This window comes from Gavia stellata, chromosome Z (assembly GCF_030936135.1).
Source record: "Gavia stellata isolate bGavSte3 chromosome Z, bGavSte3.hap2, whole genome shotgun sequence".
In the NCBI taxonomy this organism is placed as follows: domain Eukaryota; kingdom Metazoa; phylum Chordata; class Aves; order Gaviiformes; family Gaviidae; genus Gavia; species Gavia stellata.
Window position 1 is genome coordinate 82,457,758 of NC_082637.1, and position 27,960 is coordinate 82,485,717.

The window sequence follows — 27,960 nt, forward strand, 5'->3', positions numbered from 1 at the left end:
GGCTTTCAGCTGAAACCTATTGTTATTCACTTTAACCTGCTTTAGAATTATTTGTATTTTATTGTTTTGTGCTGAGTGAACTGTAATTTGGACAATGCTCATTTGTCCCGATTAAACATGTTTGCCTAGACCTTATCTCAATTGATTATATTAAAAGCATAAGACAAAAAGATGTACTCTTGTTATTTCCTCCACAGTATAAGTAGAAGATTGTGTTGGTATTTATCTGTGCTACTGTGCTTCTCTATCTCTGTGGCTAGTATTCAAGTGTGGCATGAGTTCTTTATCCGTATAGTATGGTGGTGGCTTGCAAGTGATGAAAAACAGTTTCCTTTACGCAAATGTCCATCTTTGTTAATGCTGTCAAACAGCAAGTGTGATATCCAGGGAATATGCGTCACTCTGTGTGTTACAGATAATGTAATCTAATTTCCAAAAATAATTAAATGCATCTTTTAATCTATAGCCATCAGATGTATGTAAGCTGAAGGAAAACAACATGTTAGAGATAGTACGTGTGAATTTGGACGAAAGATCAGTGGCTAATTTGAAATTAAACCTTGGGGTTTGCTGCATTTGCTGATAAAGTGACCTTGTTGAAGAAGCTCATGATAGTATTGTGATGTTGCAGAGACCTCCACCGATAAAATATTCTATCTAAGTTGAAGGACTGCAATTTGTTTCAAACAATGCCTTTAAAATCTTTATGAGCAATTTTTACAAGGCCTTTTTCAGCAAAACCTTATGTATAGTAGTAGTAAACTTCACTTTTTAAAAAGCGTTAACAAACGCCACACATTTTTTTTTTTCATGGATGTCTTTTATTGAGTTATTTGCCATGCCCTCCCAAGTAAGATGAACTAAAGTGAAGAGAAAAATGAATGAAATGGCATTTCTGATTTTGATAGGTGAGGTGCCATGACACAGACTGAACTCTTCCCTAGCATGTACCACATACATTTATGTTTCTTTTAAGATGTTATTGCTGTGTATTCAAGTTGAAAAGATGAGTAATAGTTCTGTTCATAGGGAAATGCCCTAACAGTTATGTCAATACTTTTAATAATTACAAGATGTGAGAGAGGACCCTGTCTCCTTCAATGTACCCCTCACCAACTCAACATTTCTGGAGGCATTTCCAATCAAAGCCAAGTCATTTTGATGCCTCTTTCCTGAAAGATCTGTGTCTGCTGTAGTTTAAGCTGGCCAAAGTCTGGATCATGTCATCCAACACACTCAGCTTTTCTCTGGATCTGCTCCCTCAACTGGTTTTCTGTGAAGCTGGGCAGATGGTGTTGCTACTAGATGTGCAGAGACCTCAGAAAAGCCCCCTATGGCTTCTGTAGGCACTGTGGAAGTGTACCTTAAGGTAGTTCAGATTCCCCATCATCTACACACTCCAGACCACCAAAGTCAGCTCCTTCACTTCTGGTTTCCTTCTCTTAAGATAATGTGTGCGACCTTGTTCAAGCAACCTTAATATCTTTCTTCTTCAATTGTCTCAAACTGTCACGTTGAACATTTTTTATCTGTGTATCTTCATCCAGCTTCGCATGTTTATAGTTTAGCTGATACTGTTTTGGGCGTATGACTGAGCTATTCCTCCTTTAACATAATAAAAACAACAGTTTTTCTGTTGTTTCTGCCAGACGAGGTAGAACAGATCTGTTCAGACGTCTTGTATATCCTGTATAACGTCCCCACTGCTGACGAAATACAGCTATTCATTATAGATCCTATCCTTTAATCTCATTGAATTATTGAGGCTACCTATTTAATTGAAGGACTCCTTTTATTATTAACTTGCTGTCTGAGCCCTAAAGGGGAAGACTTGTGGGCTAGTTTTCTTCCATCAGGTGCATGCAAGAATCATAGATGGGCATTTGTAGTGCTACTTTAAATCAAAAGTAATTAATCTTCATTTGTTCTATCAGTAAAGTTTATGTGGTTGTATTGCTGCTATAGATACCAGAATAGGCAGCAAGTTACTTCAGCTAGTTCATTGAGCAGATGGCAAGAACACGTTAGCAATACCGTTAGGTTTTCAGTTCCTGTGGTTCTGCATTACATCAGAAATGCCTTTTATATAAAACCTGGGATTGCACCTTTATACTACTGTCCTCCTCTGGTCTGTACAAGAGCAGGTTGTTGCTATATCATGTTACATTTCCTGCATAGCATCTCTTTTCCTGCCCTTTAGAAAGTATGTCAGTGCTTCTGTCCTGTGCCTATTGAATGACAGTTGACCATTAAGATGTATTAGCGGCATAAATAATTAGCGTGCAGATTATTCCACATACTCCACAATTCTTCTTGTGACAAATTTATTATATCACTTTGAACCAGAGGACTGTAAGGTATTTCTTACGCTTATTAAGTATGTATTCAAGTTTGTTGGAGTGAGGTTTTATGATCTTTCTAGTACAGATGAAGTAACCCATTCTTTCCTTGTGTCCTAGTTTAGACTCGGATCTCTGAAGCTGCAGAAAGTTTCAAGTCCGGCGGAGGTGGTGAAGGAGCTGATTGGTTACTGCCTAGACTGTCTGGGAAGACTGCAGGCGAAAAACGAGCACCTGCAAAAAGAAAATGAAAGGCTTTTCAGTGACTGGAGTGATGTGGAGAAGCGGTAAGTTTAAAAGTTCCTTCACAGGTGATGATTGAGAAACTCACAAATACTTACACCGTCAGTGCAGGCTTTACTGATGAGCATTTTTGGAGTCACATACAGAAAGGAGCACACAAATTTTTCTTCTCTTGACAGGGGTTTTGAGCCCCATTACTTACAGCCAGTGTAGCTGTGGATCTTCTTCCTATGTCAAAAATGCAACTTTACAATTAAAGCTGGTTTTACCTTTGTGAAGTAAAAAAAAAAAAATACCTCTTTCTTCAGGAAGCCTTCTTTCCACTATTTTCTGTAATTCCTATGACTAACAGTTTAGGGTATTTACATCTTTGAGAGGGAAGTAAGTTGCCATTGCTTTAATCTGTTTGCCTTGTCAAAGCAGACAGAATTGGAAAACAAGTGTGTTTTAGGAAAAAGCACCATTATTTTGTGAGGGGTTTTTTTAATTGCCATTGCATTTATGATCTGAGTTGTCTGCCACTGCACTCTGTAGTGAAGGTAATCTTCGTTTATTTCAGTTAGCATAAAATGCTTAGCACATACAAGTCAGAGGTTTAGCTTGTTCTTCTAAAGCTTTATCTGAAAAACTGTGTTTAGGAAGATTGATGAAAGAATGTAGCTAATTGGCATTAATTTACCTTGAAAAAGAGACTTAGCTTTTGGGAGGAGTTAGTTTTTGTTTCCCTCTCATTAAAATGACTAACAGTTTCTCCTGACAATCTCCCTGACAAGCATATGGCCTTCCTAAGTAGTGTTTTACTGCTTAACAGTTTATTGAACAATAGCTTATTGTATAACCAGTATGCTGTACCACATTACACGCTAATGTGTAATAGGCATTAGTGCTTGTATCAATTTCCATGGTGGTGTGGCACTTTTAAAGAGTAACCCCGAAGAAAAAAAAATCACAGTTGCCTGACAGCCTTTGCTGTTGGAAGCAGTGTATTCAAGCTTCGAAAGCTTGTGGTTTTCTTTAGTATGTTTATATTTTGAATAGCTGAAACATGATTTTACAAAGTAAATACTGAGAGTTGTATGTTCACCAAACTTTGGCCATGTCCACTAAATGGAGAATAAAAATATTTTTCATCCAAACAGTGTTGGGTTTTAGGTTTTTTGGGGGGTTGCTTTGGTTTGCTGTTTGTTTGTTTGTTTTAAATCCTTTTTGCCACAGCCTAGTCTACCCCAGTGTCTCTCTTTGCTCTTTTGGCTCCAAATGCTGGACCTAGTGTTGTGAGTTTCTTGGAGCTGAAAAAAAGCTTTGCCTGTCTTTGTTCAGTAGACAGGATTTCAAGCTTCACAGCTTGTATCACTCACAGCATTCAGTGGTAAAACATCAAATATAAAGCACGTGGTGTGGAGAACTGTGCTCTGCCTTCGCCTGGAGCTAAGGCACATCAGCTCCAGAGTTTCAGCCGCTGCAGTTCCCCCTTGCTTAAAATCTTTCTCTTCAGGACCTCATTAGAATTAAAAAATAGCATGCAGATTTCCAAGAGCTATTTTTGTTCAGGTTAAGCATGGGTCACTGGATGGAATAATTCAATTACCCCTTTCCCATTTCCCTACTCTGATTTTCTTGACCATCATGGAGGTTTTGGGAGCTCGGCTCAGCAGCTTTGCCCTGTAGCTCTCCGGGGTCTCGAGGTGTAAACTTGTTCTGCTTTCCATTTGGTCTGTAAAATGGCAAGCAAGTTTCCTTCAAAAGGCCCTGACCTGTTGCTGGCAATTGCCTCAGTGTACGTGAGATAGTCCACTCGTCTGTAAAGAGCTCGCATGGCAGCCCTGTGCCAGCTACAGGAATGGCTCCTGACGCTTCCCTCTGTAATTCAGGTTCAAGTAAAGGCTAAAGGCCAAAAAACCTTTTGAAGATAAATCCCCTGCATCATCAAATTGTTAAATTGCTTATGTACTCTAAGCTGTGCGGCATCTGAGGTTTTGAGAATGTCTCTGGTTGAAGCTGTAATTCCCTTAATTTTCATCTTGCATATTGTGATGACCTAAGTGTAGGATTTTACCTGGCTGAACATCTCCCTGCTTTTAGGAAATGACCTATGTGTAGGTGACATCAATGTGAGAGTTATTGGCTAGCTAGACTGTTCAGCACTTGATCTAAAAACATAAAATAAAAATTACTGAGACACTACCTGGCAAGATGTAAATAGAGAGTCTATGGAAATTTTCAAAAGGATTATTCTGAAAATGTTGCAAGTGGGTGCCTGGGGGGGCGAAATGTGTGTGTGCGCGCGCATGTGCACACACCTCTGGGATGGGTGAGTTAAAAAATATCAGAGCAGAATAGCTATTGCTTTTTATTTCAAAGAGATAATTAATATGGTAAAAGTAAAGTAATAATAATCTGTAGCAAAATAATTCCTTGGCGAATAAAACACAAGTTAAATTTCTGTTTTAGGTGTGGTATGTGTTTTGTATCAAACTTCTAAGGACAGTGTAGACAAGCCAAAATCAAAATAGCTGCTAATTTATGTTGTGGTCAACTATAGTGACAGTATATTTAAACCACAAACAGCTTATAAAAATGCAGGCTATGTAGTTTGGTGCTTGAAACTGACTCTTCAGCATTAGCTCATCAAGATTCAATACCATTGCCAATGTTGGGGAAAGGGTGAATCTGAAATGTAATAGAGTGGTGCCGTAAGACCAGTAATTATTTTAGAGCACTGAGAACAAGGACAAATAGCAGAGATGTTGAATTTTTTCTTTCTAGTATTAGAGTGGGGAAAATGTATAAATGCCATTAAGTTACATAGTTCACGTTAACCTCTGTGAAGCATGTGTGATTGCTCTACGTTTAGGCAGCACTTAAGAACTGGACAGTTATGTTATTTTCTCAATTACTAGTTGTAACCACTCCTAATACTACCTGCTTTCGGTAGGCTGTGCAAGCTTTTTGATGGCTATCAGCTTGGGTGTGTCTAGCACATTAAAAGTGTTGCACTTACATAACAGAGAGATCTAAGAATACAGAAATTGGAAGGCATGTGCAAATAAGATTTGCGCCACTCTAGTCATTAACTTCCGTTTATTTTCATTGTAATTGAAAGTTGTCTTTGAGATGAGCAGCTTCTTTATTTGGCCTGGGGAGATGGTATTTCAGTGACAAATCACATACAGGCGCAAGCATGTGACGAATTGCAATTAAAGTATGTGTTTGTAACCGATGAGGTATTGGAATGAAACCCAGCCAGCTTTGCTTAGTGGTCACGTAATTCAGGTAATGCATGCCTGAGTGAATCCTAAAGGCTATGCACGGTTACAGCCAGAGCCGCCCCCCACACACATATGTTCTGCATAATTAATGCATCCCTGTTCCTGAGCAGCAGAGGACTGTTGCTTTTTACTATTCCATTTTTAAGTATCATCATATGCCATATACTACTATATTTTTAAAGGCTCATAACTTGCAAACATGGCTTTAATGTAATACTATTTTGCACTGATTGAATGTTATGCCAAATTAATGTCATATCTGTGTCTGGTTAATGTATTTATATATGGATTATTTTAAACAACAGGAAAAAATCAAAAAAGGTGTTCACATAAATGAAAAAATCATATAAGATTAACTGATGGCATACTAGTAATTGATTTTGTCTACACGGAACAGTTAATATTCTAATCTATGCATATAGTCAGTATGTGTATTTTGAGATGCTAATGTTTTGTGCCAGAGGCTGAAGAAATTGGCTAGTCTTGTGATACTGTGCTGCTTAACATCCAGGCAGCATCAGCTTTACTTCATTGTGAGTTTACAGGTATGTAGATTCCATCAGTGGATGTCTTATATATCACCTTTTTGGCCAAGTCAGCAAAGTGTCTTCATGTAACTATTTAAATCGACCTCAGCTGCTCTGACACTAACCAGTCCATTGGCAAAATAAAGACACAGTAGTAAGCACTTTCTTTAGTTAGTATTGTTTTGTGTGTGGGAGAGGGCACTTTTCTATAAGATTTGATGCAGACATGATTACCACATTTTACACAAAATCCTTGTTTTCCATTTTTATGTATACAGACATAATTAGTTTCAAGCATGTAAATGGCAATTTACCCAATGGCTGTATTTTTTTTTTTTAAAATCTATTTTTTAATGGCTGAATTCTACTTGATAAGTAGGAGGCAGTTCCTGTCCTTACCCTTCTCCTTCCATGAGCTAGTCGAGGCACTTCTGGACCCTGTATCAGGGTTTATGATTCTTTGTGAATTGTCTGTTTGTTCCCCACTAAACAGTTAACTTCCCTTTTGTAGGTGGAAAGTCTCCTGGTAGTTGATTAGTACGTATGATCTTTCATTTAGGAATTATTGAACCGATCTATATGGTAATGATGTTCTGCTATTTGCATTTAAATTAGATGAATTATTTATCAACTATCAAGCATATCCCTAAAGCATTGCACAGTAGACTTAATACTACATAAGACTGTTTTCTATTGTCTTTCTTCTTACATCATATAAGGGTTTGATCTATGAACAAAATAATCAGTATTTATCTAGGAAATTTCTTGGTTTAAAACCAATAATTCATAAGGTCTTTTATGTGTTTGGGTTTAATAACAAAGGAAGCCTTCTAAACTTTTTTACCAACCTTGCATATACTCGTGAAAAGAATGTTGTTTATAGGTTATGACTACTTGCTATAATACTGTAGTTACCGTGATCAATAAGATTATCAAGATGCTTATTTGCTTGTTATGAACACAGCTATTAAAATGTTTGTGGTTCAACCCATGGTCTAAAAAGTTACGAAATTCAAGAAGGAAATACAGGATCATATTTGCTATAAGTAATTTCATTTATTGTGCTCATGTTTGCTTATATTACATTTTGCTTTGCTTATGAGACAGTATATATCCATATTCTTAATTGTATATTTCCATTGTGCCTCGTTTTATTGACATTGACCTACCTACAGGTGCACATTAAACCTTCAAAACAGAGAAGAATATTTTAGTCTGAAGATATTAATGGAGAGCTTTTATATATATACATATGTATGTGTGTAGAGGGTTCAGTCCTCTACCAAGTAATTGTGATTGGTTCAGCAGGAAAAAAAAAAAATCTGCCTTGTGGTGGCTTCAAGTGTACCACAATCTCAGCTCTGTATCTGCGTAATTCAAAATGGAATCCGCTGTACTGGAGTTACTAGCATTGTATTTGTCTGAATGCCTGTAAGGAATTAGAGTTGCCATCAGATGTTGCAGCAGTGTCCTGTTGAGCTTTGCCAGGAACTGGTTTCTGTACTTTTCCAGCTCACCAAAGCAAGACACGCAAGGCTGTTGATGGAAAATGGTCAGGCAAAGGTCTGTATCACCCACATCTGCCCCAGGAGTCCTGGCAAGGAAAGAGTTCTGGAGCTGTCCTGGTTGCCTAAAGTATTTGCTGGTTAACTCAGCCCATGTTGGAGTGGAGTTGCCCATTTCTTGTTTCTTTTTTTTTTTTTCCCCCTGTTCAAATATATTTCAAGTCCGAGTGTGTAATCCAAATTTGGGATCTGTCAAGCTTAATCATATCTATTTGTAATCTCATTATCTGTATCCTGCTAAGCCAAGCTATGACCACTATGGTGAATTCAGCATTGAAACTAAAAACCACTTGCCTATTTAAATTTAGGTGTCTCAGATGCATGTGTGCAAGAACCGATCAAAAAAAGCAGGAAGATAAAATATTCCCCTTGTAAACTTCCCCTTTTGGTAGCAAAGTTCACTGCCATTTTCTATTGGAAAAAAAAAACTTCTTCTGGCCTGTTTCAGACACAAGATGCTGGACTCATGCATGGTTTGGTACAGGAATTCTTGTAATAGGAAGGCTGGCCTCGCTACCGAATTTTCTTCCAGGAAACAGAGCTTTAAAAAGAAATGGTGTAACAGTGAATTTTGCATTGTAGGCTGGAAAAATGTGTGGAAGCTAAAGAAGAACTAGAGGCAGATCTTTATAACCGGTTTATTGTGGTGCTGAATGAAAAGAAGGCAAAAATAAGAAACTTACAGAAGTTGTTGAACGAAGCTAAAGAATCTGCAGCAGATGCCAAATGTACAAGGTATTTCTTAATTTTCCTGAGTTACTTGGTATTATACCTAATGCATAGTTTAGTTTAGTTTCCATTTCTTTGGCTCTAACAGTGAGTGACAGTTCTTCCCGGCTAAGTGCTTGGTTATCCAAAACAATACTGTTAGTCATGAAAGCAGAGCATTCTTTGTGGCGTCACTGCAAATAGCAGCATATTGTTTTGGATGCTGTAGCCAAGAACTAAATATTCAATGAATCTGTCCTCTTCTTCTTTCTGTTAAGTTGCAGTTGATTTTCCAGTCAGAGTACGTCTCTGCCATTTCCATAGGTGGTACTTTCATATGCATTCTCCCTGAATTATTTGATTCCTTTTGTCCTTTGGGAAAGAAAGATATCAAAATCTAAACATTTTTATGTACTTTCTATTTCAAAAATATCCAGAGAAGATGAATCATTCTAATGCTAAAACACCTCTTAATTTGTTTTCTATTTTTATCCTGCTTTTTTTATATCTTAACTTACCTTTTATTGTCTGTCCTTATATATGAGTATGCTAAGCCGTTCAGCATGGGGACTTTATGTTGACTTGTATCAGCTTGCATTGCCTCTAAGATGGTGCAGTAATAATTATAAATTCTTTGCAGGAATAATAGATGGCAAAGATGTGCTTGCTTTTTTTCCCTTTTTTTTTTTTCCCTCTTTTCCCTAGGGATAGTATAGCTACCACTCAGATGGCTACAGGGAGAGAAAATGACTATGATGGCAGCACTGATGAGGAAAGTGAAAATTTAAGACAGGCCTCATTACCATCAGGTAAGACAGAATGTATTGTCTTTGGGGAATATCACGGACAGGCCAATCACTTTATGTGAATAAACCTTAATGAAGACAAAATACTACCTGACAAATTGCTCTGTGACAAGCCAACCTGCAAGCCTTAAAAATATCTCTCTTGAAGCAGAGTATAATACTGGCATTTTCAAATTAGAGAGAGGAATTTTAAAAGCATGTTGCACAAGTGAAGGTACTGTCATTTCTTTCAAAATGACAAATTACATACTTGGCAGAACTAATGACAGTCTAACAGTATCTGAACCATCAACAATTCCATTTTAAATTCTAGGAATCATGATGTGTACGCATTGATTGTTAAAACGTAAAATGTAGTTCCTGACAGTTTCAATAGTGTTTAAAAAGGGGAATGAGAGGAGGTTTAATGGCTATAAAAAGACCTGTGTGCATAAATGGAATAAAAATGTATTTATAGCAGAATTAATTTTAATTTGTCAGTGAATTTTTGGCCTCATGAAGGTGCTCATGAAACTTAATTTGACTAATTTTTCCAGGACTAGAGACTTGTAAAGTGTATGGGATACAACAATTTCCCATGCTACAGTACAAGATATTTAACTGTGAATCATAGAAATTTTGGCATATTTTGGCAAACTAGGAGGAATATGCAAGACAAATGCTATCAAAGTTTTAAAACTGCATTGACACTTGCCATATAGCTATTATAAACTACCCTTAAGGTCTGCAAAGTTTGCTATGGGTTCTCTCACTGGAGCTTTCTATTTCCACCATAGGTAAAGGTAATCAAGACAACAACTTATTACAACTGTTTACTATGCATAATGGGAACCAGAACTGTTCAAGACCCTGATACCAGTGGTATTCAGCTTTGTAACTCACATGAGCCTTATTGTTGATGACTTTCTAATATAATATAAAGTCGGCAGAGCTTCAGACAGCTGTAGACAGTTGCAATTATGGAAAGAAATTATTTTGTATTGTACTATTCTCTCCAGTCCAGAAATCTTTGCTTTCAAGTGGTATTTGGTCAGTCCAGATAATGTGGGGAGAAATACTTTACATTTAGCGAAAAGGGAAGGGAAATGGAAGGTGTTGATTCTTTTGCTAGATTCAGTAGGACTTAATTAGCTCAGTGACAGTTTTGAGACAGACATACGGATTTAAAAATGAAAACAAACCCCCACTGCCCTACTCAGGCAATCATGAGGGACTCAACTGATCAGTGTTACAGGAAAAAATTGGCTACTGTATTTTTATTTGAGTTGTAAACGAAAATGTACTTTCTGTTGCCTTTGAGGGTTACAATACTGAGGATTTTGATCATGACTAGAGAATTCTTTCAACCACAAAATTTGCGAATTATATGAATATTATAAACTTAATCCTTTGGGTAACACACTCAAGTTTTTCAAGGTAATGGCATTCTTGAACCTGCAGAGTGAGTATCACTTAGGTCAGTTGATACTCTTCCTGTGTACAGAGCTTTCTCTTTCCATGAACAATAGAAAAGCACAGATAGGAGCTGAATATATCTTAGTGTGGTCTAGGATTTTCACAAGCAAAAGACTTCTGAGGCAGACTGTGTGTCTGTGAAGAAGACAGTGATTCAGGGGTGAGTGGCATGAGAGGGTAATGAAGCTCATAGCTACATCAAGCATCAAGGACTGTAAGGCATAAGAGATAATAGAGATAATGTTTGGGTTTTTTCTGTTTATCTATAGTTTTTCTGTCTCTTAGTCCAACTTTACATTTCTTTTCCTTTTGAATTTGGAATGCCATTGTGTAGGTTGCAGGAGTCAATGAGAACTACAGGATTTTTTGGAATGTTTTAGTAGATACTGGTGAAATCCACCATCAAGAGAGAAGATCATAATTTAAAAACTTCTTTAGAGGAAAGTGAAGGCAGATGTGTGTACGGACACATATACACATAATAAGCAGGCGTTTGTATGTGTGCATGTCCGAAATTTAAGAAGGGAGAAGCTGATGATGGTTGTCATAAATAAAAAGTAGCAACTGCAGGAAATGGCTGAAGAAAGTCACATGATATGAAGGCAGAGAATCTCAGGCCAGGAGGTAGAAGGCCAATGACCAGTCTTCAAGTCAGTTGAAAACATATATGCAGCTGTAATTGTGCAATGATAAAAAATCAGTAGTAATTGAAAAAGCGGCTGTGTTCAGTAAGTGCTTTTGGTTTGTCTTTAGGGGAGAAAACTGGGTGTAGTTGCATCATAATGTACTTCTTTTCTAGCAACTACGGGGGATATGAAGCAGCAGCTGTGAAATCTAGATGTTTTAAAATTAGCCCATCAGGAAATATTGAACTTCAGAGTTTAAAAAGCTTCCTGGAAATTCTTCTTAGCTACCAATAATTGTGGGGTTTTTTTCCCTAGAGTTTTCAGGGCACTGAGGGCATTTCAGGGGATTTGGAAAAAAGCTGCAAATATTCACCAAAAGAAAAAGGAAATGAAATGGCACATTTGGTTTTGGGTGTATCAGTCTGGTGTTGTTCTGATGCAAATATTGGAACAGGACTCAATGAAGAAAAATACTAAGAAAAGGAATAAGAGTGGTTAATTCTAGTCTTTGTAAAGGTGCAGAAACCAGAAGTTGAAAACTAGGTACTCCTGTCTTCTGTGATGAGATTACCACCTGGCTGATGAAGGTAAAATTAGTAAAGTAATAGACTGACTTCCATAAGGTGTCATGCTGTACCACATTTTCATCAAGAAATTGGAACATGGAAATTAAAATAACACATGATAAATAGATTCTCAAATGAGTTAGTATGTCTGTCTCAAAATATAAATGGAAAATTATCAGTCCTTGTATCTGAGGAGTGTGAAATTGAAGATAATGTATATAAACCAATTTGTGTTTTGTGATACACCAACTATAAACAAAACGTATGCTTTCTAACACAGTGTAATGTGATGATTTCCAGTCCTTTGACAGCTGCGCTTCACTTGAGAATACCAACAGTGTCTCAAGCTTTGCTTTGCCTAACTCCTGCCACATAAAGGTGGGTACCTCCAGGGGTTGCCATCATCTTCCCCATGTGGACCCATCTAGCAAAGCCAAGAGCTACTTTGACAACTTTTACACTCAGCTCTGTATTGCATCCGTTCTAGCACGGTGGCACCATCCTGCCTGGCCTTGCAGGAAACAGGCTTGGTCTTGGCCTCAGTTAGTTCAGTTGGTCTCTGTCTGACCTCTTATCGGTTTATAACTTCCTGGTGCCTCCTGCCTCACCTGTTAGGGAACCACTGGTCTAGTGTAAGGATACTTTGGAAAATAAGGAACATATAGAAAATATTCTGAAGCAGCAATGACTTCATTTAAGGAAAAAAAAACAAAAACAAAAACCATTACGTGTGAAAATAAATAAGCAGATTTGCAATGTTAGGGCAAAAGGGACTTTTGAGTCAGTATATGATTTGTCCCTTAATGCAGTGCTGTGCCAAGTTTGGACATCAAGATTTGAAGAAAGATGTTAGCAAGTTGGGGATGACAACTTTGTGATAACCATGAGGGGATTAGCAAAGGATTTGAATGAAATGCTGAGAAGGATCTTAAACAATCATCTACGGTCTAAAAGAAGCTACATTGCAAAATGATGTGATGGTAGATGGTGTTTCTGTCCAGCAGATATAGGTGTTTAATGAATTTGAATAACTGGAACTTAACATTAGACAAAGACAAAAGTGGGACATTATTCCTGACAGGATAATTAACTGTTGGAACAGTTTGGAGCAGGTTATGATGGGTTCTGTCCATCACTGCCAACGTTGAAATCACGATGGCATGCTTTTAATAAAACGATGAGATCTTGTTCATATAAGCATGAACTTAAAAGAAGTACACAAGCTATGTTATGTTGGGCATTGCAAATGGCTGTTACTATGACAGCTTGTCCTCTATAACAGCAGATGAATCGCAGAATAAAATCATTTCTTGTGTCTTCTACAAAAATTAGTTTGCTCATGCATGAATTCTCAGCAAGGCTATCAGGTAGGTTTTCAACCTCTGCACAACAGGCGGTTACATTTATTTGTTCAGCTTCAGACAAATTTTGTGTAGAGGCTTTTTCCCTGCAATAGCAGTTAACTTACAACCTAAAAGTTTACCTAAAAATTTAGGGTTTTGGCACTTACAGTACCATTTGTAGACATGATTTATTGTTTGCTTTTTGACAGCAGTTTCTACTTCAGAGCTTAAAGCCAAAATCAATTGAAACATGGTAATTTTTGTCTCTAATCTACACACTGATGTAGTTAATGCTTTGTATTGTGAAAGAACAAATGAAAATTGAATTCTATTTTAACGTAAAGCACTCAGGAAAACAACTGATGTATATGAGAAGTTCAACTTTTAGAAATAGTACAACTTTATTAAATAATACTGTATGTCTTTCTATACAAAAGCTTTGCCCATCATGCCATGAGCTTGGGGGAAATTTATTTGACATATTGGTTAGGATTGTGAATGTGAGATTGAAAAAGGCACACAAATGCCGTTTTCACTGCAGTTTAATAAATTGTTAAGCAGGAGCTATATATGATGTGCCAGCTCCTTGTAAATGCCTGTGAACTCCTTGTTTGAGAGAGTTTTAGCTCTGGAGGGAGGACAAGAAGGAAATCCTTCAACTGTTAAGCAGTTCTTCGTGAACTGGGAGCTATGGATGTTTCTTGGGAGTAGGGGGAAGGTGCTTTTGGTTTTGTTGTTTGTTTTACTCCAGGGCTGGTAAGATTCTAGTTGAGCCACCAAAACCAGATATAGGTATTGCTTTCAGTACAGTTCCAGCAACTTTGCAGGCACCTCACACTTCAGCTATTGTGCTGTCTCGTTGTTTCACTCCTCCCTCATGTGTGGCACGTAGTCTTGCACTTCAGCTCTTTAATCAAATATCTGAGGTTTTGTCTAGGATTTTTAGAGTCATCATTTTTGGTTGGGACTGCTAGGTCCTGTGACTGTAGAAAGGATGATACATGCACACACAGACACACATAAGAAGCACCTGGAGCAGGCTTGGAAAGATTAGAGAGATGTTGATTGGAATAAGACTGTAGTTCTTTTCATGTTCTATTGCCAACAGGACCTGTTTTTTTCAATTCAGGAAAAAAAAAAAAAAAGAAAAAAATGGGCAGGAAATCACCAGTCTCTATTTTTCATAGCCCACAAGAGTGACTTGGTGACTCAGCATGATGCCATCACACTGATGCAAGAAGTTTCTGTCATGTTAGAATGCAGAAACCCTTACTCTTGGTTAAGGATGATCCAGAAAAACAAGCCAGCAGGTACTGATTCCTCTTTCTTCTTCTCAGTGCTAAATTTTACTGGCATTATTTACTCTAGCTATTGAGTCATTTCTCCTAGGGGACCTAAAATGACAGTAAGATTATCAGACTAAGAAAACATCATTTGATGTCGTGATTAGCAATCATGTCTTTGTCATACAAATGAAACCATTTTATTAACTGAAAAATACATTAGTAGTCCATATGTCAGGAAGCTTTTAAAACGGGAGTAAGGATTGGATAAACATTCACCCTTTCTGCTTCCTTCCCTGGCGCTTAAAAGGTAGATGAAGGGTAATAGTTTCCCTTTTCACAGTGTTTGGAAGATGACCGGAAAAGAAAAGGTTATTCCTCTTTGCGGGTATATGACGAAACTGCAGGGAAAGATGTTATATACTGAAATCTGTAATAGATGTGAAGGATAATATCACAGGTGGGAGATAAGCAATGGAAGACATTATTTTACAATTTATTACTGTTATTTTCAGTTATAATGCTATTATATGTGGCTGCCTGTAGACAAAACAAGGCTACTGAGCACAAATTTACAGTCAGCTTGCTTTCTCTCTATTTTATTTTCTCTTGCCCATGAATTCCTTAGTCATAATTCACATTGAAATCAATGGAAGTTACTGTTCATTGGCGTAAGGAAGGATCTCATTATCTGGCCTGTTGGATTAAATGAAATTTTATGTTCTGCGTTTTTTGCCATATGTGTGGGAATGTTCCATATTAAGTGAATCCTCAGACTTTAAATGCTCATACTTCTCTACAAGTTTGATGATGAGGACGCATTTAAAATTGGTTCTAATAAACTCGCTATAATGCCCAAAATAAATAAGAGCAAGCACCTTGCCATTTTCCACTGTTTTACTATGCAAATGTTCTTATCCCAGTCATTCAAGTTCCTGCCTTGGGGATTACATGTGCCTCCAGGGGACTGTGGCCCTTTAAATTTAATTAGTTCTCTTGTGTAGTCCAAACCGCCAATGGCTTGATGCTGCTGGTTAATAAGCTTTGATCAAAGTTATTAAAAAAAAACCCTATTATAATAGCACCCAACTGTGCTGTGCTGTTAAAGTTCCATGTGTGAAGGCTTCTCTTTTAAAGCCTGTTTTAAGGAGTTTTAGAACTTAGCCATTTTAATTTACTTCAGGCTTAAATTATTATTTTATTTTTTTGTCAAGCTATAATTGGAAATGGTTCATCCGAAGAAATAATCTCATTTTGCTTTCCCTTAAAGCTGTAGATACCTTTTTTCTGAAATTGATACTGATCCTTTTTTTTTTCCCCCCAACCTGGTGGTTTTATACCTGTTAAACATTTGCAGTTGCCAAACTGCTTTCCCTCTGTGTTATGCCAGGTGCCATGGTCAAAATACATTTACAGCACAAATGTCAGCATGTTTCATGTCCCTTTAAAAATCCTGTTATGAATATTGCACTAAGAGGAATTAAAGTATTACTTTAAAATATTAGTATGAAAACTATCAAAACTGCTTATACCTCTGCATACACTTTACTGTATGTGCTTCAGTATTTAAAGTGTTGTAGCTGAATGTGTTTGCCTCTAAATGGGTCATTATTTATTTAGTGAAGTGATATAATGGTGATATAATCATAATGGATTCATGCTTTGGTTAGACTGTTGCAGATTCCTAAATTTGGTGATTGATCAAAAAAGTAGAGTACCTAATGACCACACTGCAGGTTAGATGCAACAGCATTGATTAACATAAAATTAAAAAATGTTTGTTGGTGTATTATCCACATATTACTAAATGTTACACATGAAGGAACTTTATTTCCTTGGTGAGCTGTAAAATTTTTGGAAGTGTAATTAAGGCTCGGATTAAATAGTCAAATTAACTGTCTTTATGAGATTTAAGTTAAATTGTAAGAATATATGAATTTTAGAATCATTTCCAGTCCAAGCTCGAAATTCCGAACTTAATGCAGTTCCATGAGTACTGTTGGGTTTTTTCTCTCCGCTTAAAAACAAAGCTAGTTTAAACAGTTCAGCAATGTACATTTCAAACGGAGGTGGAATTATTTCATATTTTTTCTTTGGGTTTAATATATCTATGCAAAGAAGAAGAACAAATAACATAAAGTTCCAGTCATTTAAAAAAAAAAAAAATCAAAATCAAATCCATTAATGAAGCAGTACGTTTATACATTTTATCTGCTTCCATGAATAAACAGGTTTTCTCCCTAAGGAAGCAAACTATCTGTATGTTTGTTCCCGGCTTGCTGGAGCTTTAACATTCCCTATACTTCTCTTCAAAACGCGTTGCACTTTCCTATGCCTTGAGAGCCTGAAACTATTAAGCAGCTTTAGGCAGAGATAACAAATCCTCATTGTATTTATGTAGAGTACCAACATGTTCCTATGGGACACATAAAGGAAATGTAGAGCCTCCTTCTGTTCTTGCTCGTATTTCACACCAATTTGACGTGTACCCAACAGGCTGTAATTAGATCAGAGCTGGACATAAATTCTGTGAGTCAAGGCACTTTTGCACTGAGCATTCACATTCTGATACTTGTTTCCTTTGCAAAATCCTGTAACTTGACCATCTATAAGATGGCACTAATTCAGTGGAACTCTTTCTTTATTTTCTCTTCTTCATGAGCTACAGAAGACCTATTTCAGCACCCGTTGGTTGAGAATGTAATTCATCGGTTGTGAAACCATAGCATTAGTGGTGCTGGAGCGGTGCCACAAACAGCCCTGCTCTGTTTCATCCTCCTTCAATAAATAGTTAAAGAACAGCTGCTTATCAGGTAAATAGGAAACTTCTGCCAGTCATCAGTAGCCTGCCTGGGGTGATCCCTGTTCTAACACTTCTGTTTGTTCTTGTGCTTTTAAGTCACAGACTGTGTGTATTTGTTTAGTATCCAGTGCAATGGTCCTTTTGGGATCTGTTGTGATTAAAAGAACTAGCAATAATTATTATTCTTAGACCAACGTATGCTTCACTACATGTATTATGGACCATAGCAATTACTGAATGCAATGTACAGTGATAAAAGCACTTTATTTTCATATATGCAAACCTGCCAGTGAAACTGCTCTATCACACAGTTTCACTATGAACATCATGCCACATGCCTGCTCTAAACAATTCTTTGAGTTGCAGGTTATAAATTGGTTCCCCAGAACGTGCAGTCAGAGGTTTACTTTTCCTGGGGGTTATTTTGGAAAGCTAAAACTGAGGCAGACTCTTTTTTTTTTTTCTTTTTTTCCTTTTGCTTTTTTTATTCCTTGTTTCCCCTCCTTGTTTCCCCTCCTTGTTTCCCCTCCTTGTTTCCCCTCCTTGTTTCCCCTCCTTGTTTCCCCTCCTTGTTTCCCCTCCTTGTTTCCCCTCCTTGTTTCCCCTCCTTGTTTCCCCTCCTTGTTTCCCCTCCTTGTTTCCCCTCCTTGTTTCCCCTCCTTGTTTCCCCTCCTTGTTTCCCCTCCTTGTTTCCCCTCCTTGTTTCCCCTCCTTGAAATATGGATGTACTTTAGAAGAGTTGATCTTGGATTTAGCAGTATCAGCTCTTGGAGAAGTATCCTTTCATCAAAGAGAAGTATTGGTTCTTGAGAAAAATGGTTCCTGCTGGGGTACTGATAGCAAGTTTCTATAATCCTGAACATTTGGATAAAAGCCCTTATCTTCAGCTATTCAATGGGCTACATATCAGTGGCAACCAACAAAGGCCAGTTACTGTGGATTGTTGCAGGCCAGAGAGCCTTGTGTTCAGTGAGCAGTACATTCAAGCTAAGTTTGCTGGCATAACTTGAAACCTGTGGCTGTTGCACATTTTGTAACAGCTCTTCTCAGTTTAAGAGGAATATTTTGTAGGTTCTCTTCTTACACTTCATGTTTCATGTGTGTTTTGTCATGGCTTGTAGTGACTCAAGTAATCAAAAGTTTCCACTGCTGTTCACCCACACTGATTTTTTTTTTTTTTTTTCACAGTAACAAGCTTCCATTTCTGAATTTTGAATGTTGCTTTCTCTCTGACAAAATCCTGGAAGGGCATTCATTTACTCTGGCCACCTGTGTAACATTGACTGTAATAATTATCTTAATTACTTCCCAACTGTATTACAATGTCTCATTTGAGCAAACAGCTTACCTTGATTAAAAGCTGGGTTGCTGAAGATTGCACTATAACCTAAGGTTGTTTCCTTGATAAATTACTTTTCCAGGTTAAAGCCTGCATCCTTTTTTTAACTTGAAACTTTCTTAACTAAAGTTCATACTGTGAGTCTGGTACGTCTTTGCTAGATTTAAGAGTTGGTTTCTCTGTTTGGGTTTGCTTCCTGTAATCCTTTTTTGTTTCTTAAAACTCTGTGAATACTTGATTGTGAACATAGTTTACATCTAAAGAAATGTCAAAATCTTCACACTGTATAAAATAAGAATAGAAAAAGATTTTATTTTCTTTTAATCCTTTAAAAAGTCTTTGATTAAGAAGAAGGAAACCCCTTTGCTCCGTGAGCTAAAAGTCATGATTGTAATATTGCCCGAAACTTTTTGTGTTTGGGTTTTGGTTTTTTCACTTCTTCCCGCCTTCTCTCCTCTTCTGTCCTGCTTATTTTTGTTATCTATGTCCCTCTCAAGTAATAGGTGCTGTCATAAAATCAGTTTCCTATTTGTCCTTTAGCTTTTATTCTTAAAATAGCACATAGATCAATCTAAAATACATTGAGGCTGAGGTGAGAAAATTGTCTTAGAAAAAAATCTCTTTAGTTAACAGAAACCTTAAATGATAGCTCTAACTGATACACAAAGTCCACAGAAATCATTTTGCGTTATGTCAGATTTCTTGGCAAGCAGGTTTTTTGTTGAGCATTGTGCTGGAAAGCTGAGAAGTTCCTTTTCATTTCTAGGCGGAAATGCTCTCCCCCAGGACCCCTTTTCTTAATCTGCATAACACTACATACATCGAATACACAAGTTTCATGTAGAATATTAGGCATTTGTAAAGCTTAAGAGGGAAAAAAGGGCTTTAAAATAATTCAGAGACAGTAGGCAAATGACGTCTGTAGTTATTACTCCAGTTTTTATAGTGCGTTTCACTATATTCTGCTTGTTTTTAAAGATTAACCTGAGCTTGTTGATTTGTGTTCCTTTATGTACAACATGCTAAATGATCTCATAAAGTAGCTGTCAGTTACAAAGCTTGTGTTCAGGGAGATCAAACATTAAGTTACACACTCTGAAAGACGGCTTACTCACATGTGACCTGATGGACAAGAGACATTTTCAAAACTGGAGCTGTCAGCAGCATCTTAGTAGTCTTTTAACTTAGTGTATAAATTAAAGGGAACAACAGAGACAATGCCAAATCAAATGTATCATAAACTCTGTCTTCTGCTTTTTTTTAATTGGATGGAGACTAGAACCCAACATTTCTGAAACAGAAAATGTAACCTCATGTTTACAAATGCCTCAGTTTATTTACATAGTTGTTTATATGTTTGATTTATTTTACTCTAGTATGACACATATAACGTGACAACTGCTAACCCTCTGTAAAGAGCAAAATGGCAATTCCTGAGGTTCAGAGCTTTACATACATATAGGAAGACAGGTGCAAAACCCACTCTCTAGTATTTCGCAGTATGTCTTCTAAAACAGGATCATTTTTACTGTAGTTAGACTGAATCTCTATCTGAAAGCTATGTGTTCAGATAAAACGATGATGTGGGTCTGTACATCCTGAATATGACTCCCCTGTCTTAGAAGTTGAAGATCTAACTTTTCTTTAGAAAGAACTGCACTTCTCATCCTCACTTCACAAGTCTTTACCTAGTGACAGCTTTTCTCGTATTCCTGTGAGACAGCAGTTAGTAGGTGTGATCTGGATCACCTGGGACTAATCATCATACTGAAATCACTGGGCCTTCTTTTGTATTCTTTGCAAATTTAAACCTAGTAATTCACCTTTCCCAAGAAGGTATCCCTGTAGTCAAGCTGCTAACCTTTTCTTCCCTTGTAGCTTACAAAGATGTCATTAATAGCTCATTTATAACTTATTACCATTTCTGTCAGCGTGTAAAAAGACATGCTACAACTCTTTTCATACAAACAAAATTTGGATGCTCAGTGAGCTGCTCTCTACCCATTATTCTAGAAATCTGTGCATACATTTGGATATCTAAATATAAATTAAAATGGGTCTTTTTTTTAAGGAATGAGCATTAAATGTAGGACTTAGCTCTTTGTGTAGATATCAATTGTGTCCAAAATTGCCATAATTAAAATGAAGAAAGGTACATTAGCATATGTTTATATATACACCAGTATTTTGGAATATATTAAGAATATAATAAAAACTTTAAATTGCCAGTTATTGCATAATAGTATTTCTTAGCTCTGCCTCAATCATTTGAAAAACACAAGCAAAACAAATTGGTCTGCAGTATTGACATCCATGACAGAAAACCAGTTTACTGTGCCGATTTCAAATGCCTCCCACTTTACTGCCAGGGCATTCCTTTGTTTAGTTTGCGAGGAGAGTTTATTTTTTATTTAGTAAAAATATTAAACTTTCTTAGCACAGAAGTGAATAAGCACCTCACTAGCAACTGTGCTTATAGCTAACAACCTAAAGTTTCAAGAATGATCAAAGTAACTTCCATGATTTCGTTAATTAACCAGTCAGTAGCTTGGAAAGTTACTTCATGCAACCAATTCAAGCAAGAATAGAAATGTCAAATCTTTTATGCTCAAACTTCTGCAGAGCAGGCTGCTGTGTTCAGTGTTGGCCATCTTCAGAAAACAGTATGACCTGAGTGGGGAGAAGATTAAATGTGAGTTGGGGAGGAAGAACTGGGTGGAAAAATGTAGAATGCAGGAAAATAAGGAGAGACTAAACTTAATCTAAAGCTGGATTTAACACCAGTTTTTTATGTTGTTGTAACTTTTCTTACTCAGGTCTGAGGTTTGTAGATTACTACAGAAAACTGCTGATACTGCAGGAATACCTGTTACATATGCTTTTAACAGTAAAATACTGGTTTGTGTTTACCACCACCACCTTTTTGCAAATCAGAGGAGCATTTTGTGCAATTTTTATACCTGCCACCACATTAATTTGTTTTCCTCATCCTCCTCTCACCGTGCACCTTCTTTTGCCTACAGCCTTGTCATTAGTTAACCCATTTATAGCAGTAAATTAATTTTTGTCTCTGTTAGGAACATATTTGTTTTAAATGGAGAAATAAAGTCAACTTGTATGAGAACACCTCCTAGCAGTGCTTTGGCTGCTTTGCTCCAGCAGTTGAGACTTTGGATCTTCCAGGTCTGTTTACCTGGCTAAACTATTGGCTTTGCTTATATAGTGCTGTCCCTAGATTTTCATCAGCTGATGCTGCCAACTGCAACTGTCTCCAATTCAGTAAGGCAAAAGCAGTGCTTGTTTGGAATTAGCCATACTGTGAACTGTTGTCTTAGTCAGGAAAAAATAACTCTTTAATCTGTAGCCATGAGTTGAATTCTCACAAGGATACTCATTACTTAGGTTCCTGGGAGAGAAGGGTCAGGTCATGGGTATCTGATTGCCAGCAATTTCCTTAAGACCTTTCCTGGGAAACATGAGGCAGGCAATCAGAAAGCTTTGGAGTAGGAGTTGAGAAACACTATGTGAAACAAAGGGGTTAACCTGTTTGTAACCTCCAGCAGTTCTTGCATAAGGGTGATGTTGGCATTCTGGGAGCTCTCAGTTGCTTGAGGTTATTTTAATTTAGTTCTACCATTTCAATGTTTTGTGAATGCAGCTCATTTGCTGAAGACATTAAAGTAATTTAAAAGAAAGTATGCAAAAACTTAAATGAAAAATAAAGGTGTTGTCTATTCCCTACTTGAAAGTAGTTTACTTCATTACACCTCACCAAATATTAACTTCTTTAGTTACACATAAAACTTGGTCTGTTTAGGAACAGTATCATTAACTATATGGTTCACTGGTAGCTCATCACTCCTACTGAAAGCATCAAGACATTTTATATGCAATCTTTAAATTCAAATAAGACTTTCAGAATTTTGATGAAGGTGAAAGCTTCACTGCTCAGTCTTTTTTCTTTAAGAGGTAACGAGAGAAAACACATTATAAAAACACTTAGTCACTTCCCTGAAGTTGCCCTGTGGCCCAGGAGACATGGAAGGAATATATCTCACAGCAAAAGGTAGAAGACTTGGGACACATCTCTGAGAAGTGGGACAGCGGCTTCTTGCATCATTGATTAGTGTATGCTAAGGGGAATGTAAATGAAGCAGATAACAAAATGTATGCTTTCATATTTGAACAGCATTATATGACAGAGAATGTAACTGCTAGATTGTGTGCAGTAAGATTGATCGTTCAAAGTGGAGAACCCCACAGGCAGCCTTGGAAAAATCCCATGGAAATGCTGTTTTTCCAAAGCAGTTGCATTTTGTGAACCACTGGATGTCCTTTGTTAATTAAGATACTTTGTTCTTGGCTTCTAATGACTCCTGTTTTCTAAATGTGAAAGGTTTGCAGCATTTTTTTGTTGGGATTTCCAGAAACACCGTACTGATATGGGAAAGGAAAAAATGGATGTACAGTATGAACAGGATACTTGGTAGTAAATAATTTTCTTGGCCAATTTGTTTTTAAAAAATTCCTTAAAATCTGCAAAACAGAATTGTGTGTAGATTTCCAGTGCCTATGGCTGCTTTTCGTGGCTGTAATTGCAACACAGCATAGAACAGTTCATTTTATGTTTAGTCCTAGTGCTAAACAAAGCTTATTAACAAGGGCTTTCATTTGACAAAAATCACCTGCCTCTCCATTTGCTGTGTGTGAAACATCACTTATATTAATTGCTTGGCATCAGCTTTCATCTGTATCCAAAGATGAATCCTCATCCACAGCTTATTCAGACACTGCTCCTTGGTTCAAATTACCATTTAGTGCATTCAGTTCTTTACTTGTTCCTTGGTGAAAGTCTGTCACATACTCACAGTTTGCTTTAACTGAGACTGATTGTAGGCTGCCTGAAGACTCTGTTCCCTGATTTCCACACTTGACAACAGCAAATCTGAGTCACAATTCCCAGTGCTCACTTGTTTTAAACTGTGTAGCAAGGTGTGCTTAATAAACCTCCCTACAAAACACTGCTACTTGTTTGTGTGGCTGCTCCATGAGAAATGAGCCTTTATGCAGAAGATTAAAAACATGTTGATACTTGTCCTTCAGTTGAAGCTGCTTGTAAATTATATCTGATTTGATTTCAGTTCTGTTCAGCAAAAAGGTCATTGAATATTGTCACCTACCTTGATTTTAAAAAGAAAATTCTCACTGGCATAGCTTAGCCCTACTCCTTAGAAGAGATTTATACTGTTAACAGGTGAGTTATCATGGGGATACAGCACCGAACTTCACCATCGACTTTAAGACTCTGGTTGAATTATTAGAGCCAGATGCTCAGGTAACTGGGTGGTGATTTGTTACTGACTTGTATCAGTTAAGACTCTTGTCTTGCATGTGTTAGAGCAGCTCATAAGAACTAACTGGTGGATTTTCAGGAATATTTCTGAAGTGGCCAGTTGACTTACTGCAAAGCAATGCAAGTACGCAGCTGTGGGTGTCAAAGGAGATATAACACATGTCTCACAAGCAGAGGAGGAACAGCGCTGAACAGTATCCTCCATGCAAGAAAGTCAAGAGGTTTGGGGGGTAAATAGAGGAGAAAGGAGAAAAAAAGTATGAATGTTAAATTTTTGAGAAAATGGCACAGGAACGGAAGTGACTTTAGTGCTGATCTAATTGAATCCCTTTGGCTGTTGATTTAATGACAGGGGAAGGGTGATGGTAAGTTAGACAAATGTCTCCTTGGCTTTTTGATAATTATGGCTGTTGAAATACAATCACTTTGGACAAATATAACTACAGTTGCTTTTATATTGTTTGATAGCTAAGACTGGGAGCCTGTGAGAAGGCTGAACTGGCACTTAGTGACAGAGCAGCTCCACTTCTGATACTGAATTATGGAGAAGGTGAGAAACTTGGGAATTTTTGTGTAGATGTAAAATGCAGATGGACCTTTAGATTAAATGAATTTTCAATCACTGCACTGTGCTGTCATTCATTTTCATAAGATGTGCCCTATTTTTATTTTACTTTGGTTTTTTTAATGTCCCCCCATGTTTAAAAACATATTAACCACTGAAATTTAGGAATGTGTTCTGCCAAGTGTTTGTAAGCTCTGAGAATGTTAACAAACCACTAAACAAGCACAAGTTGCCATCAAGATACAGAAGAAAATTAAATACACATCCTCTCTGGGTGCCCAGGAGGGATAAGCTCCTATTGTGCACTTCCTTTTGCAGATGAAGCTTCTCAAATGAGCGTGTTTTATCTTTTCATCAAAGTGGGGAAAAGAGTTGGGTTTTTTCTGGGTTTTCTAGTTTATATTTCCAAGAAACAGTTGAGGCTTACAGCTTTCAGGGATATGTAAAAAGTGCTTCTGGCAACCAAGGACTTGACAAAGACTTTTGGCACTTGTGACATGAATATATCTGTCTTTTCCCAGTGATCAGAGATGGAGGTGGGTAGTAAATGATGGAAATGTGATCTTCGATTTCCCACTTGCCTGCACCTAAACTGATTTTTTTTTAGAAAGGAATGAAAGGTGTTGCACAGCTAACCATTACACTGAGCAGATGACCCCAATTATTGCAGGCTGATGACATTGACTACATCAGACCAAGGGTAAAATCAGATCTCTGTCATGAGTCCTATCATGTCAGGAGTCTCTTGCCTGTGAAACATGGCAGGGATTAGAAGATTCTCAGTGGAGAATTTTTAAGGACTATGAGTGCTTTCAGGCTATCCTTAAGATATTTGGACCATGAGATTGATGTCAGTCATTTTCACAAAGCATCAGCAAGGTCAGAACTGTGATTGGCCTTTAGTTTGTGCACTTGTGTGAGTGAATTATATTACTTTCTAGGGCATTGAACTGCTTACTGGTGGTTTATTCTTTACTCAGTTACAATACTTAGTTCAGGAATTGCCTAGTGAAAAAAAGTCTTTCTAGGCTTTGTAGCATAATTAAATTTTGATAATCTAGGAAAATAATAGGTGGAAAATCATACATTACTTTGAGAACAACCATCATTCCCACTGCCTCCTGAGAAGAAGGAGAGTCTTGTCCACCTCATGCTGCACCTTTGAGGAGGTAGTCATTAAGGTTTGGAGAGCTAAGGAGAGGAGCTGAGTTATTGCTTCCCTGCCTATCCCCCAAGGCTGGATAACTAACGATAGAAGAAATACAGTCATCCATTGTAGGTAGTATGCCATCCCTCAGTGTAGGCCTTGCTTGTGAGGTTTGGCTGATGTTTGGGGGATTGAAGTTACTTTTATGTGCAGAGAAAGGCCAACTCTGAGAATGTTCCTCTGTTCTTTGAAGTGGCATAGACATTGAAGAGCTGTACTGAGCATCCAGATAAGCAGGCACTTTCAGGAGATGTTTATATTTTATAGCTAAAATGCATTACTTTAAATAGTTTTCTAAAGCTACAGCCCTAGTAGGGTTGTGTCTCTGGCCTACTGAGGAGAATTTTCTTTGCATGAACAATGCAAAGTTGCCTTAAAATAACTCACTGGTAAATTCCCCCTGGGCAGGAGACTGTCTGTCAGCAACTCTCTCTGGCTGGGAGGAGAGGAGTGGGCGCAAGGGGACCGCGCCGTCTGGGCAAGATGTGCCTTAGCAGGGCAAGGGGAGAACCCACGGTTCCTGTCTTCGGTGGGAGGCAAGGTAATAAATTTGTTGTACAGATTAGGGATTTTGCAGCTCTTTTACAAGCTTGAAGGAAGGAACCATGCCTGTTTCACTTTGTGCCGCTCTATCTTTCTGCAGCAAGGAGTAGTAGGAGTAAAGGACAGATCAAGTTGCATTTTCATTTTATTTTCCTTATGAAATGGGATGTCAGGCAGGAATAAGTGGCACCGCTTTTTGGTGTGTGTAAGCTGTTTCCCACTTCATCCTCTTCTCTTTGCTGTGGCTTGCTAAAATACTGTAGTACAGGAGAGAAGTGAAATCACATTTGTTAACAGTAGCCACTGGTTCAGTCAGTCTTGACCCTTATCTCGGTGGTGGTGTATTAACCCTGACCTGTGGTATGTATCTATATCCTGTACCTGGAAGCTAGAAGGCAAAACAAAAAACAAACCCTTCCTTCCAGCAGTCTGGTGTCTCAGAGTTGAACCGCCTGCATCTCCTGATTACTCAGGCTGGATCTATACTGCTGCCGTTGCTCTTCAGAAATGCATTGACTAATTCGCAGCCGCATCTCAGAATAAATCATCCCCTTGTTGCACATGGATCTGAGGAACTTTAAAATCCCTGCCTGGGAGAAAGCAGCACTTTGAACCGCTGAGCTCACGCAGTGATTTATGGTAGGAAAGATTCTGGACACAGTTTCTGGTGAAGGGGGTGTGGCTTTATTTTCTTTAGATATCCTTGGATAACAAGATCAACACAGTTCTTATTAGTAAAAATAGTTTTAGAGAAAATAACAGGTATTTTTGTAGTAAAGACTACTGAGAGTAAATCATGAAGGTACATAGCATTTCCTTTTTGATACCACTAAAACAAGAGGCTCTGAAATGGCTGTCTTGATGCATGACCATGCAGGCTAACAGCAATCCAGGGATCAGCTAGCTGCATGGACTGGGAGCCCATTGTAGCAGTTGGGAATGTCCTTCTCAAACTGGTCTGGCCACGCAACTCTGTTTGACCTTTCCAAGGTTGGGAAAGATTTATTATATCAAATAGAATTTCATATTCCAGGATAGATATAGTGTGTTAACAATTAAAACGGTGTTTTACAGAATAGTCATGGTGATGCTTTTTTCCTTGCTAAATCAGAGCTTGTGGGGAAAGAAAAGAGGGATCAACTGTAAGCCCTTTTGTATAATTTAAAAAAAAAAAAAAAGTACAAAATTACTATGTACAGCTTTTACTACAGGAAAAATGGTCAAGAAGGATTCCAGGTGTTTCTCAGGTAATGGTATTATTCAGATGCCTTTTCAGGAAATACAATTTAAAATGACTGTGTTCATGCACAGCATGCAATTAGTCTTTTACTTTGTTTTGTGTATTTCACCAGCAAGCTATCCCAGAATAATACTCTGAATTCTGAATTGGTGTAATTCATTATAGTTCCATTAGCTTCCA

General features: G+C 37.6%; 1 protein-coding gene across 1 annotated transcript in view; it reads left to right on the forward strand.

Moving 5' to 3' along the window:
• The window catches only part of XRCC4 (X-ray repair cross complementing 4), a 169,704-nt gene that overhangs the window by 62,246 nt on the left and 79,498 nt on the right, over positions 1–27,960 (forward strand). The window contains exons 3-5 of the mRNA XM_059833899.1: positions 2,460–2,626; positions 8,526–8,678; positions 9,357–9,460. Of these exons, the coding sequence (XP_059689882.1) occupies positions 2,460–2,626; positions 8,526–8,678; positions 9,357–9,460 (424 nt within the window). The remainder of the gene's footprint in view (positions 1–2,459; positions 2,627–8,525; positions 8,679–9,356; positions 9,461–27,960) is intronic.